General features: G+C 38.2%; 1 protein-coding gene across 3 annotated transcripts in view; it reads left to right on the top strand.

Moving 5' to 3' along the window:
- Window positions 1-6,748: 6,748 nt before the first annotated feature.
- lin7a (lin-7 homolog A (C. elegans)) overlaps window positions 6,749-13,716 on the top strand; it is a 41,274-nt gene continuing 34,306 nt past the window's right edge. Inside the window, exon 1 of one of the 3 annotated variants that reach the window (XM_079870236.1) lies at window positions 6,749-6,974. In XM_079870236.1, the coding sequence (XP_079726362.1) occupies window positions 6,935-6,974 (40 nt within the window). In that variant the 5' untranslated portion in view covers window positions 6,749-6,934. The remainder of the gene's footprint in view (window positions 6,975-13,716) is intronic. The other 2 variants (XM_079870235.1, XM_079870234.1) reach the window with 2 other exon arrangements.

Below are 13,716 nucleotides of genomic sequence, written 5' to 3' on the forward strand. Positions count from 1 at the left end.
AGACATTTTTATAGGCTACTATGACTGTGAGCTGTGTGAGAACAAATGTTAAGGGTCCTGCAAAGCCTGAAACACGAAAGAATAGTCAAACAATCTAGTAGGAGACGAGATGCAAAAATAAATGTTCCTCAAAAGACTGATGTATTTTAACACAATGTTTCTAAAAAATTATGTATGGATAATCAAATAAACCTAAGTTGCTTCAGGTTGGATAAGTGATCTTGTCTCTCGAAATATTACTAACATTCTTACGTTTGCTTTAAAAAAAAAGGTGGGAATGGCATTTTTAGAATGGCACTAAAACATTTACTTGCTAAAAAAGTAAAAAACGATCAATCTAACAGAAGGCATGTGGAAGATTGTGTACAACAGGTTTTTTGGCAAAGTGTTAATCATGTTGATGATCAGTTTCAAATCATATAAAATATGACACAGTAGGCTTTATAGGGTTAAAAAAGACAATGTTTTTTTTCCAAAAAATTAAATGTTTTTATATTTGCACAGCACTGTATTCAAAGACGATTATTACAAATATTATGTGGAAAATATTTACTTTGTAATAAATGTAGTCTTTTTCTACTCTGAGCACTGTTAGCTTTAAATAAAATAAAAAATAAAAAACACAATTCAATGGACAGAATTCAATTCAATTTTTCACAATAAGTATTGTTCCAAAGCAGCTTTGCCTTAAAACCCCGTTAAGCAAGCTGGGCAACAGTGAACAGAGGAAACCCTAGGAAAATACAACACACTCTTTAGAAAGCAGAATGAAACTGTAATAATGTCAAGGGTTTGTTTTGTTTTACACTATTGGTCTCTGAAATCTTCCACCTGCAGTACCTCATCTTTACACACTTGTGGTTTGCTTTTTGGAACAGATTGTAAATAATTCTGTCACAGGAAAATGCTTAAATATGTTTTTTTTTTTTTTTTTTGTCTTTTCAGTGAACAGTATTCCACATTCAACATTTCGGTTGAAATAATAGATTCCACTCACATTTTCACTCACTGTCTACTTCCATAATGGAAAAGAGCAGATTGGACAATCTGCAAAATATCTCATTTTGCATTTCACAGAGGAAAAAAATGTATGCAGGTTCAGAATGACTTGAGGGCGAGTAAATGATGACAGAATTGTAATTTTGTGAACTTTTTGAATTCTTTTAAACTGTTTTTCGGAGGCAATGGCTTATGCAGGGCTCTTGCAAGACCAGCTATTTCAATCATTAATGCCTGCTGTCCGTGTACATACACCTCTCTGACTGCTGATTGCAGTCCCATTTTAACTGTGCAACCTGGACACTGTGATTGAGTCATTCATCAATCTTGCTGGCAGTTAAGGGATGATGTGATTTACAAATCGCTTGTGCAATGTTTTCTATTAGAGTGGCTGAGGCGATTAATGCTAAGTGGTCCTGGTCTTGTGTGGCAGATTGTCCGTATGCAGATTACGAAGCGAATTGCTCAGGATTTAATAGAACTGAATAAGATGAATATATCTTGCAGAATGATGCACATTGCTAGATTGATGACATTTACCCTTTTTGGTTGCAAAACAATGATGTAACCAACTGTTACTGCAAAACAGCAGCATAAAAAGCTGGTAAAGAAATAACTACAGTGTGGTGTCTGCTGAAAAAGTATATATAGGGGGCATATCATACATTTCTATCAATATTTTTGCCCCACTGGTTCCCACTTGAGGCCCACTTGTAGCTTGTTGAGCCAAAACTGAAGTTACTCATGTGGTTTTTCATAACCCTTTTACATTTAAAGGGGAATAGAGGACTTAATACATTTTTTGAACATAAATGTGTGTCGGCAGTGTGTGTACACAACAGGTGCCGAACTGTAACTGTAAAGATAAGCCAGGTATCCTTGAGCATTCTTTCCTTTTAGGGTTGCATTTTGTGACATCACATCCTGTTTTTGGTTCGTTTAGATGTCTTTCGTCCATGTTCCGTTCATATTTCAGTGAACCGCACTAGAGTTTATTTGGAAATGGGCCGAGACCCCCTAGAAATTTGGGTCTCTGTCCGCTTGTTTGGTGCACACCAGGGTTCGAAATAACCCATAGCAACCGCACCAGAGTTAATTTTAATCAAACCAAACCTACTAACTGTATACACATCCTAAACGTGCCACATTCTGTTAAGATCAGACTGACATAATCAGGAACACTGTTAAATAAAAACTTCAGTCACTCTTTCCCAAGATTGGGATCCTTCTGAAGAACACGCAGAGTTGTAGGTGCTACACACAGCCAGAAACAGCACAAGGTTTAATAAACGTCATCATATTTTAGTTTCATCTTTAGTTATTCTACGGTGTTTAGGAATAAGAGCATCTATCTGGCTTCCTCCTCCTAAAAAAATGTCCGGAACAAGTTTCTGAACGCCTAAGGAGTCATCGATGTGTCTTAAGTTTAGAAAATAATGCTCTCATTTCAGTAAATGTCCTCATTGGACTGGAGATGTTTTCCATTCTTGAAGTTCAAGTGTGTCTTGTATCTCAAAAGATAAAGGAAAAATTGATTCCTTATAATACAACCCTTTTTAACTTGTGCTGAATCATCAAATTACTCCATTAAAGTCTCTATTCTGCCTGGCATCTGACATTTGCCTCAACACGCTGATCTCCATTTGCATGTATTTGTTTTAGCTTTTGCATTTTCAATGGTCTCACAGCACGTCTTCATCTCTGATCTGCATTCAGCAAGCACATCACACGAACTGTACATCTTCAATTGGTTTTTTTTTTTCAATCTCCCTTTGTTGCAGGATTCTAGACAAGAATCAAGCCTTAGAACTTAATGCCCGTCAACTTGCTTCCGGCGCTTATTTGTCAGTACGAGGACTTTCTAAAACAGAGCCATTCATATTACCATAACTCCCTCTCTCACTGGCGGTAATAGCACAGCTATTGTTTGACTGTAAATGTTTCATTTTTATTTCGTCTGCTGCCCTGATGTGAACATGTGGAAGGGTGTCGTCCCGATCTGGGGTCAGCCCTATGTTCCCACGGCCCTATGTTCCCACATTTCTACGAATTTTTTTTTTACTGAACATTTTGAAAATTAGGCCCTATGTTCCCACAACCATATGTTCCCACAGCCCTGTGTTCTCTCATTTAACCCCCCGTCCCCCGAACTTAGTTAAGCAGGAAGAGCCAAGTGAGGGGTAGGTTTAGCTATGTTAACTAATTAAGCCCTAGTCCCCTATGAAGGGTAGGTTTTAGTGCTTGTGCTGGTACAGGGATAGCCCAATTACATCCCAGACCAGTCTCCCTACTGTGAGGGGTAGGTTTAGGTATGTTAGGGTTAGTGTAAGTGACTACCAAATTGGGAGAAATAGGGATACATAAGGCTGTGGGAACATAGGGCTGTGGGAACATAGGGATGTGGGAACATAGGGCTGTGGGAACATAGACATGGTCCCGATGATCTTACTACATTGGCTATTTTTACAACTTTTGTTTCAATCAGACTGAATTCATTCCGATTGATGAATCTGAATGTAGTGTTTACATGAACGCTGTGATTGGGTTGATGTGCGTGTTTATATGACAAGCTTCAAATTGACATGCACACACTGCATGAATATACAGAGTTTCCTGCTATTTGCGCATAATAACCATTCTCCCACATTGGTTCTTTATTTGTTTTAAACAGCAGACTTAATATTTATCCATTTCTGGTCATAATTTGGAGACAATGAACATATGAACCGTTGTGCCGTGCTGCTTATATTTATCACGCAGTAGAAATGGCCCAAAACCGTCGTCCGTGGATGAGAATCTGAAACAAGGACTGGTGGGAAGTTGTCCTGCTCCACTTCACAGACGCTGAGTGAAAGGACAATTTTAGAATGACGGGACATTCATTTATATGACACTTTATTCAACAGGAACAACAGCTTGTTCCGCACATCATTACTCTATTTCTAAGTCATTGCACATGCACAGTCCTTTCAGTTTTCAAATCAATCCGATCAAGTGTTTACATGTCCTCTCGATTGATTTAGAAAAGACATAAACCACCCCATTCAATCTGATCGAAATTTCATTCGGATCGAGCTCCGTCGGATCAATTAAGGTGTTTACATGAAGGCTTTTCAGTCTGATCGAGCCATCAATCCGATTACTAATGGATTATTTGGTTGCATGTAAACGTAGCCAATGTAAAGGCACTCAGTGCATTATGTAAGAGCCTGTATCGCTTCCTTTCCTCTATTTAACATCTGATTTGATGAGTGGCAATTTAATTAGTGCAGCTGAAGCTGATGGACAGCCACTCTTGCATGGGCTTTGGTCTGAGTCAGACATGGAGAGAGAGCAAGATGGGTGTAAAATGCTTATAAGCTGGCTGAGAATTAATAGTGGAAAAACAGACATCATTACACACTGAAAAAAAACAGTGTAGGATTTACTTTGAAACAGTTTTCACTCAAAAATTTCTAGTAAGTTTCACCAAATATTAGGCTATATGTGACACTTGCCTTCACAAACACCACTAAGAAGAGCATTCGAGCAGGCCATGTTTGACATATCCAAATATCACAATGACATGCCGTTTGGTTTGTTTTCTGAGACGTGTCAAAGTAACACGCACACTTCCATTCATCTCGACGTTTCATGAACCAGACAACAACATCCGCCTCTGTCGTGCTAAACGGGGGAAAAGAACAAAAGTGAGCTGTCTCTCAAAGCACGCATATGTGATCAAACAGCAGCCGTCTTGTGTCTGCCCCCTTCAAGCCATTTTTATCTCACGATATTCTGTCCTTGCACTGAACACGTCTCTGTTTGGAAGGCGTCCTACAGGGATGTGGTGTCATGTTCCAAAACTTCCTGACAGCCAAATGACTATAAGTGCTGTTTTCTTGAGGAAAATGCAGATACATCGAACGAACGATAGTATTTCTAGTCTGAATAATAAGGCAGCTCTTCCTTGGACTTTTCTGCTCAAAAAAAGCTAAAATCAGGCATAAATAAAAAAGGAAACATCTTTGCTAAAGGCCATAGATTATACTCTGTCCTCACTTGTTGCATCACACAATTGCGTGCCATTGAGACTTTAAAAATGCCTTTTAAATTCTTGCATTTGCAGAACAGTAAGTCAAGTCAAATTAAAATGGAATTAAATTCAAAGATTTTTTTTTTTATAATAATAAAAATGTACAGTATTTATATAAACCTTTTGGTTATATATACATTATGTTTTGTCACACAACTAATTTATTTAACTGTGAGTAAATTCCTCATCCTGCCATTGATAAACATGCTGTTGTGAATTGTGAATTTGATTCACATTAACTCAAACTTAAATGGAGGTAATTTTGATTAAATCCTGCATTTTGCTAAACCCTGACCTACATACAGGCCTAAAATAACACATTTCAGAGAAATATGAATCAGAGTTGTTATACACATGCGAGCTACTACACCTTCCCACCTCTTACATGGCCTAAAAATAGTCTCTTCTCTCCACTTCTCATATTTGCACTCAAACATTCCTTGTCAGTTTGCGCATCCATTCAAAAATCAATTCATTCTCATTGGGAAAGCTTCCCAGCGCACTCTGTTAATCAGACAACTTTTTTTTTTTTCCCAGCAGAATGTTTTCCAGAGGCGGTGTCCCATATGGCCATGAGAGCATAATCTCCCTGTGGCCTCTTTCTCTCTGGCTTTAAGCCCTCCATCCATCCATCGCATTAGTTAGCACATCTGTCTGCAGCTGGAGGACTGACAGAGCAATCCATCAGTGTTGTTATTTCTGAAGCCAGCCTGCAAACTGCAAGTTTGAAGCATCTGAACATTTTTCTTAAAAGAATAGTTCACCTAAAAAATTTAATTAAAATAAATTAAGTTTACACATGAGAGAAGTATGCTATCTAATCATGAATGAATGGTCTACAAATATAGCACACCTCTCCAGTTAACGGTGAGGCCTAAAATATGAGCAGTTCATTCTAACAATACATTTATGAAAAAATGCATACAAAAAAGCTGAAGAGAAGTTCCCAAAGACTTGTCTAGTGTTCATAATTACGTTCACTGTGCGTTTCACAGAAACTAAACAACTGGATATGAAATACAGGCATGCATTCACACTGCAGGTGCCACACTGTCTAGCGCTCTGCTGCTGTCAGTTCACTGGAAAGGTCAAAGGTTGTGCACGAGATTTGCCTCTGCTTAACTGAAGTCTAGTTTAACCCTGCATGTGGACTGAGATGCAGGCATTGCATATATTCATGATTAATGTAAACCCTCATCAGTGAGATTCTGAACACTACTCCTGCTATGTGAGCTGCAATGTTTGAAATTTGGTAAAACTAACGAACATGAAATTATAAATAAGCCTACATGCAAATTCAGCACCAAAATTTAACCAATGATTGACGCGCATCACAACTTCAATGTCTTATTTATCCATGTTCAACAAGCATTAGAAATGTTAAACATGTATTTATTTAATGTTAAGGAATTACAAATTGTAATGTCTGAATCATCTAAAGTGTCAGTTATTCGATTTTTTTTTTAAACACAGTTTCTCCCACAAACTTGAAATAACCTTTCTTATTCCACATTCAACAAAAGTTTAAATTTAAATTTGAAACACCTGATTTATTCTAATTTCGAATTTGAAATGTAAACGTTTATTCCATGTTCGATGAAAGTTAGTAATGTAGCCTACGTTTAATTACACATCCGAATTAGGCTACTAGAGACACTCCAGCTCCATCCGATGTATCCCATTCAAAATCGTCCGCTACACAATGCGAGTGGTAAATAATCCCATTCCCCTCCCAACCACTCCCATCATCCGCACGGGCTCCAATCCGCGCTCACTCGCTCTCTACAGTGCGTGCGCTGATGCCGCAGCTCCATCTCTCTCTCTCTCTCTCTCTCTGAGCGATAATAACACAGCACAGTCATGGCGACAGTGACAGTCCAACCGCTCACCCTGGAGCGAGGTGAGTACTGACAAACCACGTCCATTCAGTCCTCGCTGCTGGAGGGAACTTTAAGATTTGGCGCTATTGGTTTCTCGGATTTTTGCGTTGTTGGACTTGGCTCATGGGCTTTTGATGTTTTGGTGATGTTGCCATCTCGGTTCGGTTTGTGTCCGTCAAGTATGATGATGATGATGAACAGAACATGCTCTGTGATTCAGGATCCATCAGTGTGCGTTATAATAATGGGATATGTATTCGGTTTATTTTTAATAAAGCATAAGGCGCTGATTTTATACATGCTCAAAGCAACGATCCGTATTTTCTTTATTTCGTCCTTATTTCACTTTACAGAAGATTCTACAACTTCTCCGTGTGCAAAACTGAATTTGAACCGGAGCTGTTTTATAGGCTATACTTCAATAAAATAAAACCGGATTAGATTACAAAGAAGCGCTCGAATAATCTACTGTACGCGCGATGCGTCCTACAGTCTCACATTACATCTGAAAAAAAGAGAAATATGTCACAACGTGACTCAAGTCATGTGAACAGAAGCTTGCCTTTTTGACATTATCATGGCAGTCCGCTTAATTTATTATCAGCGGTCAGTGTCCACTATCTGAACTGTCAGAGCAGCCTGAAGAGACGGTGAGTGCAACAATATGGGCCGTTGTGCGCTTAAATCACCAACAAATGAATTGCGTTTCATTTACTAGGCTATATACGATTATATAGCAGGTCAAACAGTAGCCTATGGCACTAAAGCCATTGCAATCGTCACTCAAGCAAAGCGATGGAGATATTTATAGAGAAATGAGATGCCTCTGGGCTCTGGCATGTGCGCGCGACGCGCTGTGGATATGTGGAAACTGTATATTGCAACTAGTAGCGATGTCCGATTGGTGAACGAATTGTTGTGTTGAGTCGGGTCTTTAAAACGAATCAGTTGAACCGACTCACATACGGCGTGAACCGATAAAATATGTTTAATAGAGCGGACAAGTAATAGCCAAACATGTAAAAAATAAAACGTAGCCCACTGTTTATGAATTGATTATATGACAGTTTTATTGTCGTACAGAACGTGTTGTTGAAATGTGCATGAGCTTTTTAATCCAGGAACGTGTGAATTTGTTTATTGTTAATGCAAATTATATTTAGATTCTAAATAATTATTTATTATGAGCTGAATCAAGTCTGCCTACATAATATGGCTTTATTTTAGCATTTTCATGTCAAGGAATGGCATGAAATCAATAGTTCCGAAGAACCAGTTCATGAAAATTAGTCTGTCTTCCATGACTAAAAACTATACTTATTATAAATAAAGACACTGTTTACACTGTACAAGCAATGCAATCATGACGTCAGCAACCCATTCAACCAATCAGGAACGCTCTAGGTTTATCACGTTAATCAATATGGTTTGATTTGTTTTCTCTGTATGTTGTCCAACATAATAGATTATGTACTTAACTATAACTACCTGTAAATAACAGGAATCCATTGGATTACATTGTTGTATTGCATTAAAATGTGTTCTTGATGGTCAAGAATCATATAAAGGGTTACAATAGGGTTTTGTTTTTGTAGATTTAGTATGGTATATTGTGACGGGGCCGGGGCAGGTATCAAAAATGACCACCTACATTAGGCTTCTAAAAAGTGTGCAAGAGAAACTGCAAATGGGGGCTCAGTAGTTCTTATTCATTCTTATTATTTAAACAGAACCTCCAGAAACAATTACATTTAAGTGGAAACGGATTTATTTTGGTGACATATTTTGAGCATTGCCAGAAACCCAAGGTAGTTGTTATGCTTAATGATAGCACATTTAAACAGACAGCTTTATGACAGTAGAGATCCAAAACAGGCACAGGCCTCACATTATTCAACATCTCGACCAATAAGACTGCTATGCTTGAGGTTACACAGGGAAAGTGTAGAGCAGGGATAGTAAATTGTAGCTATAATTTGATCACTGAGAAAATAACCTTGTGTCTGCCTTCGTTTTGGGTGCGGACGGTTAACTGAAGATTGTTGTACTTTCCTGCTATTGTATTCAAATACCAGATGTTCAAAGATAAGAACAGCTCTCTGTGTGAGTTTTTGTGTAATCCAAGACATATGAAGGTGTCACTAATGTACAGTATGGAACTACTAATCTAGTAAACTAAAAAAATCAATACTTAATCGACATTTGTACAGTATAGACTCATGGAAGAAACTTCAACCAAGATCTTAGATAAGGATGGAATGCTTGTGTTTTGAAAACAGAACTGTACTAGAGTTATTCAGAAGGAGAATATTAGGATTTTGGAGTAGTGAAACTTGAGAATGACCACTGACCGCAGTGCTGCTCTGGCTTTACTTCATTCAAGGAATGGACGGGCCTTAAGGAGCTCCACAAATTTTCTCAGTGGGTCAGTGGGCCAGCTGTCAAAACCAAATTTAGATACAAGGAAGATGTATAAAAGATTAGAAGAGAGAGAATTTTTTTGACAAAAGTATTGGCATTTTTAGGCTACTGCTGCATCTGATTTCCATATAGTATGCGAAAAACAGTACTCCAAAAGACTAGTATGTCAAAATTTGGAAGACAGTAGGCAAAAAGTACGCGGATGACCTATTATTTCCGCTGAGGTTCTGGAGTGTGCAGTGAAGCAATGCAACTGATGCTGTAGGTCACATGACAAGGCCAACATGGCAGGTGTAGTACATCTGGTTTGCATTCATTTCGCCAAATGTAGTGCCTACTCGGACTCTTTCCAATCTAGTTTTTTTTTTCCAACTAGCCCTTCATTCCTGTGGAAACATACATTATGGTTCTTTTGAACTGTGCCAGATGATTCTACATCTCCGTTTTCTGGTTTAAAAAAAATCAAAACTCTGCTTTGGTTACAATTTTACATGTAAATGTATGCATTTGGCAGACGCTTTTATCCAAAGCGATAAACATTGGGATTCAAGTTTTCAGTTTGAGCATTCCCTGGGAATCGAACCCATGACCTTGGTGTTGCTGACACCAGAAAATGTAGGGATTCACTCCTGCATTTAAATACAGATGTCACTCCCAAAACGTTGCCTTCTCTATGGGGCACAGGGAGACTTTCTGCACAAATCCCTCGTGTTATGCTAATATTGGTGTACAGTACAAGACAAGTTAATCAAATCAGTAAAATCACAAACATAAATGCAATTAAATATGCCTCCGAATCTTAGTTTATTGAAAATGTCAGTATAATCATATGGGATTCAAACATGGTTCTCTATGATTAGCATTGCATGACATATTCCTCTCAAACTAATTGCTTTTCCTCTGCAATGTAAAAGCAATATTTCTGAACTACACTACAGGAGGTGATAGTTTGTATCAGGCTAACAGAGGTTTCGGGCTGTTTTCAGGGCATCTTCCATCCCTGCTTCAGTCTACTAATGCTTTACGCTTCCACAAAATGGATTTCTTTATTTTCAAGATCTTGGAATACTTACTTATGTCATATTGATTTTGGTCTGAAGTACTTCAAGTTATTCAAAAAGACAAAATTCTTCCAAGTACTTTGCTAAATGAAACATGAAGTGTTCCTCTTTGACACGCTAGAATTTGATCAAATTTATTTTGGAAGTATTTCAGCCAATATTGACAATATCAAGAGAGCTGTCAATGTATTCACTAGTTCAAAAGCTTTCAATACAATTTCCAACCATAGTATGGTTATACAAAATATGGGATAAAACAGCAGTAATATAATCTTTCCTTTAGGCGAAATTGATTCTGAACATTTTCTGTCCACTTTAGTCCACCCATTCGAAGATAAAAGCCCAGACCAGACTGAGATCAAGATCAAGGGATTATATCTAAGACTATTTTTATCCGAACAGAACCGTCTGTGTCACCAGTAATTGTGTGCATGAAAAAGAAAGGGTCTAGAAAGACAGACAGTGGTATCAGTCCGACATCAGCGGATAGACGCTCTGTGAGGTCATTTGTGCGGGTCTCTGTCTCAGCTATTATACTGCAAGGTGATTTATGTGCCCTTTGCAGTCGGGAATGTCACAGTTGGGCCAATTACTGATAATTCACCGGGTTTGATAAAGTGAGGTCCTGGGATATGAGTCGGACACCAGATGTGGCTACTGCTTTGTGCCTGCACTAACTCCTGCTGTTTTGGCAGGCCTGCTGTCCGAAGAGCAGTGTTTTCTTCAGGCTTGCCTGACCCGTAAAGGATGGCCGTCTGAATTTGGAAAGCAGCAGATGGCTAGCACTCTCTCAGGAAATTAATTCTGGCATATAAAATGAGGAAGACAATGCACTCCTCAGGAAAATAGTTCTGTAAAAACATAGACTGGAAGTGTCTTGGCTGGCCATGTTGTCAGTCTAGAAGCACGTAGATTTTTTATCCACTCTAGCTATAAATTAGTTTTTTATCCACTCTAGCTATAAATATTATTATAGTATGAGGCAACCACAAAGTGTAATGTAATGAATGACAAGGAGATTATTAGAAAAATAGCTTAAAGTCATCATGAAATGTACCTTTTTTCCTTACTGAATAGATGTTTATGGTTTTACTACCATCAAAACGTAATAACTTGAACCGTCTCTGAAACAAGATTCCTTTTGACTATTAAAGTTCTGTTCACAATAAGATGAATGCTCGGTGTGGAAAACCGATGCGATGAACATAATTTGAATGAACGCCTGTTAATGATAAAATTCTCTTATCATTCACTCACCATCTCTCAAAAACAATCCATCTCTGTGAATCCATATAATGCAAGTAAATGTGTGACCAAAAGTTGACGCTCAAGAAACCACACAAAGCGATCGCAATGGTAATCCATACGACCCAAGTAGATGAATCTGAAGCTAAACAATAGGTGTGTGTGTGTGTGAGAATTTTTATAACTATAAACCATAATTTCCAGGCAACTGTCATACTTGTACGTTCATGAGAGCATTGTGAAGCGCCATGCCAGCACATTTTGAAGCGTGATTCAAGCGATGGCCGGAAGCGATGGTTTATTGTTTAATACGTTTTAAATATGAATATTTTCTATACACACATTTTCATTTCAGAAGACATTGATTCATCACCTGGGGGTCGTATGGATTACCATTATGATCACTTAGTGTAGTTTTTAAAACATCAAGTTTTGGGATACAATCCACTTGATAGAAATATATATAGAAATATATGGATTTTTTTTTTCTATGTTTGTGTTCATCTGAAGAAAAAGTCATATACATCTGGGATGCTGGAAGGTGAATAAATGATGAGAAAATGTTCACTTGAGTAGAGTATACCTACAGTATAAGACCAAGTTGGAACGTGGTGTGGATGTTCCAATCAATTCCTGATGTATAAAATCAAGTCTAGTCCCAAGTTATTTTTGAATATCCTGTTTCACTACGAAATACACCTCATTACAAAAGTAAAATGAGCATTTTATGCTGACATTAACCCAAACCAATATCCTTTTATTGGTTTTTATACCTGTGTTATTCCAATCTTCAGATTTTCTTGTTTGGTGCAGCTAGGCCTTTTTTTCCATGTTACACTGCGTTCAATTTAAGTTAAAAAAATGACACGTAAAGAAGAAAAAAACTGGCTCCTATTAACTTTGCAGGTGTTCAGTTGTCAACAAGGATGTCTCTTGGCACACTGCACTTATAAACAATGCTATGCAATGCTAACATTTGCAGGTGTCTAATGATCAACAGACATGTTCATTTACCCTGTTTTACACAGGTTCCTCTGCAAACTTGCTAAACAGGTTTTATATTGATGTACTGTAAAGAGGGAATTTTGAGTCATTATATTATTAACTGTGTAAATCTCTGTGACAACTAACCAGGGACGACGGACTAGGGCCGCAAATTAGCTTGCTGCGTTCCATTTACCTCAGAGGAGGGATGTCGTAGCTGAGAATGATGTCACACCCGAGTTGACCGTATTCCAGTAAACAGGCCAGAAAACTAAGATGGACCTGTCCAGGCAAACATTTGTTGCGTTTGGTCTTTTGGAATACAAACACATACATAATCAGTATTTTGCACAGATGAAATTAGATTCTAAAGGTGACAGAGGTACAATGTCCACAAATAGAGGTTGGATAGTACTGTGTGCACTACTGAGTTCTAGACACAGACAAACAGAAGTGCTAATGAACAATGTACTTTTTCACTAAGGTTGATGTGCTGAGTAGCCATATTGAATTCTGAAGTCAGGACGGTTGCGCTTCCCCATTACAACTCTGATTTGAGAGGGCTTTCCAGTTAAAAGATCCTACTGGAGAGTGGGGACTAGGACTTTCCCACTTCCGAGGACAAATGGACCGCACCATTAGACGTTGGAATTTCCAACTCTTCAAGGTGAATGGAACAACAGACCCGCAACTCTTTGCAGTTAGGTTATATGCAAACTATATTGCACTATATAGACAGAGCAGATTATATGTCAGCAAGGAAATTGTCATTCAAATACTATACACAGAATGCCATCAAACCTTCAACAGAAAGTGTCTTCAACAGAAAAATAATTTGCTATGGACTCAGTCCTTGATATTGAATTGTGGGATTGCAATGTGTACGCTCGCCACAATCTTGCCACAGAGATTGATGTCTTTGTTATTAAATCCTGCCTACAAGAGGAAACCTCAACAGTGATGAGAGATATGAGTTTTAGTCTCACTTGAAAGACAACACTGAGTCTCTGAAGAGATCTGGTCACTCCTTTAGACAAACAGCGTCCCGCCA

The sequence above is a fragment of the Squalius cephalus genome (assembly GCF_949319135.1).
Source record: "Squalius cephalus genome assembly, chromosome: 4".
NCBI classification, from domain to species: Eukaryota; Metazoa; Chordata; class Actinopteri; order Cypriniformes; family Leuciscidae; genus Squalius; species Squalius cephalus.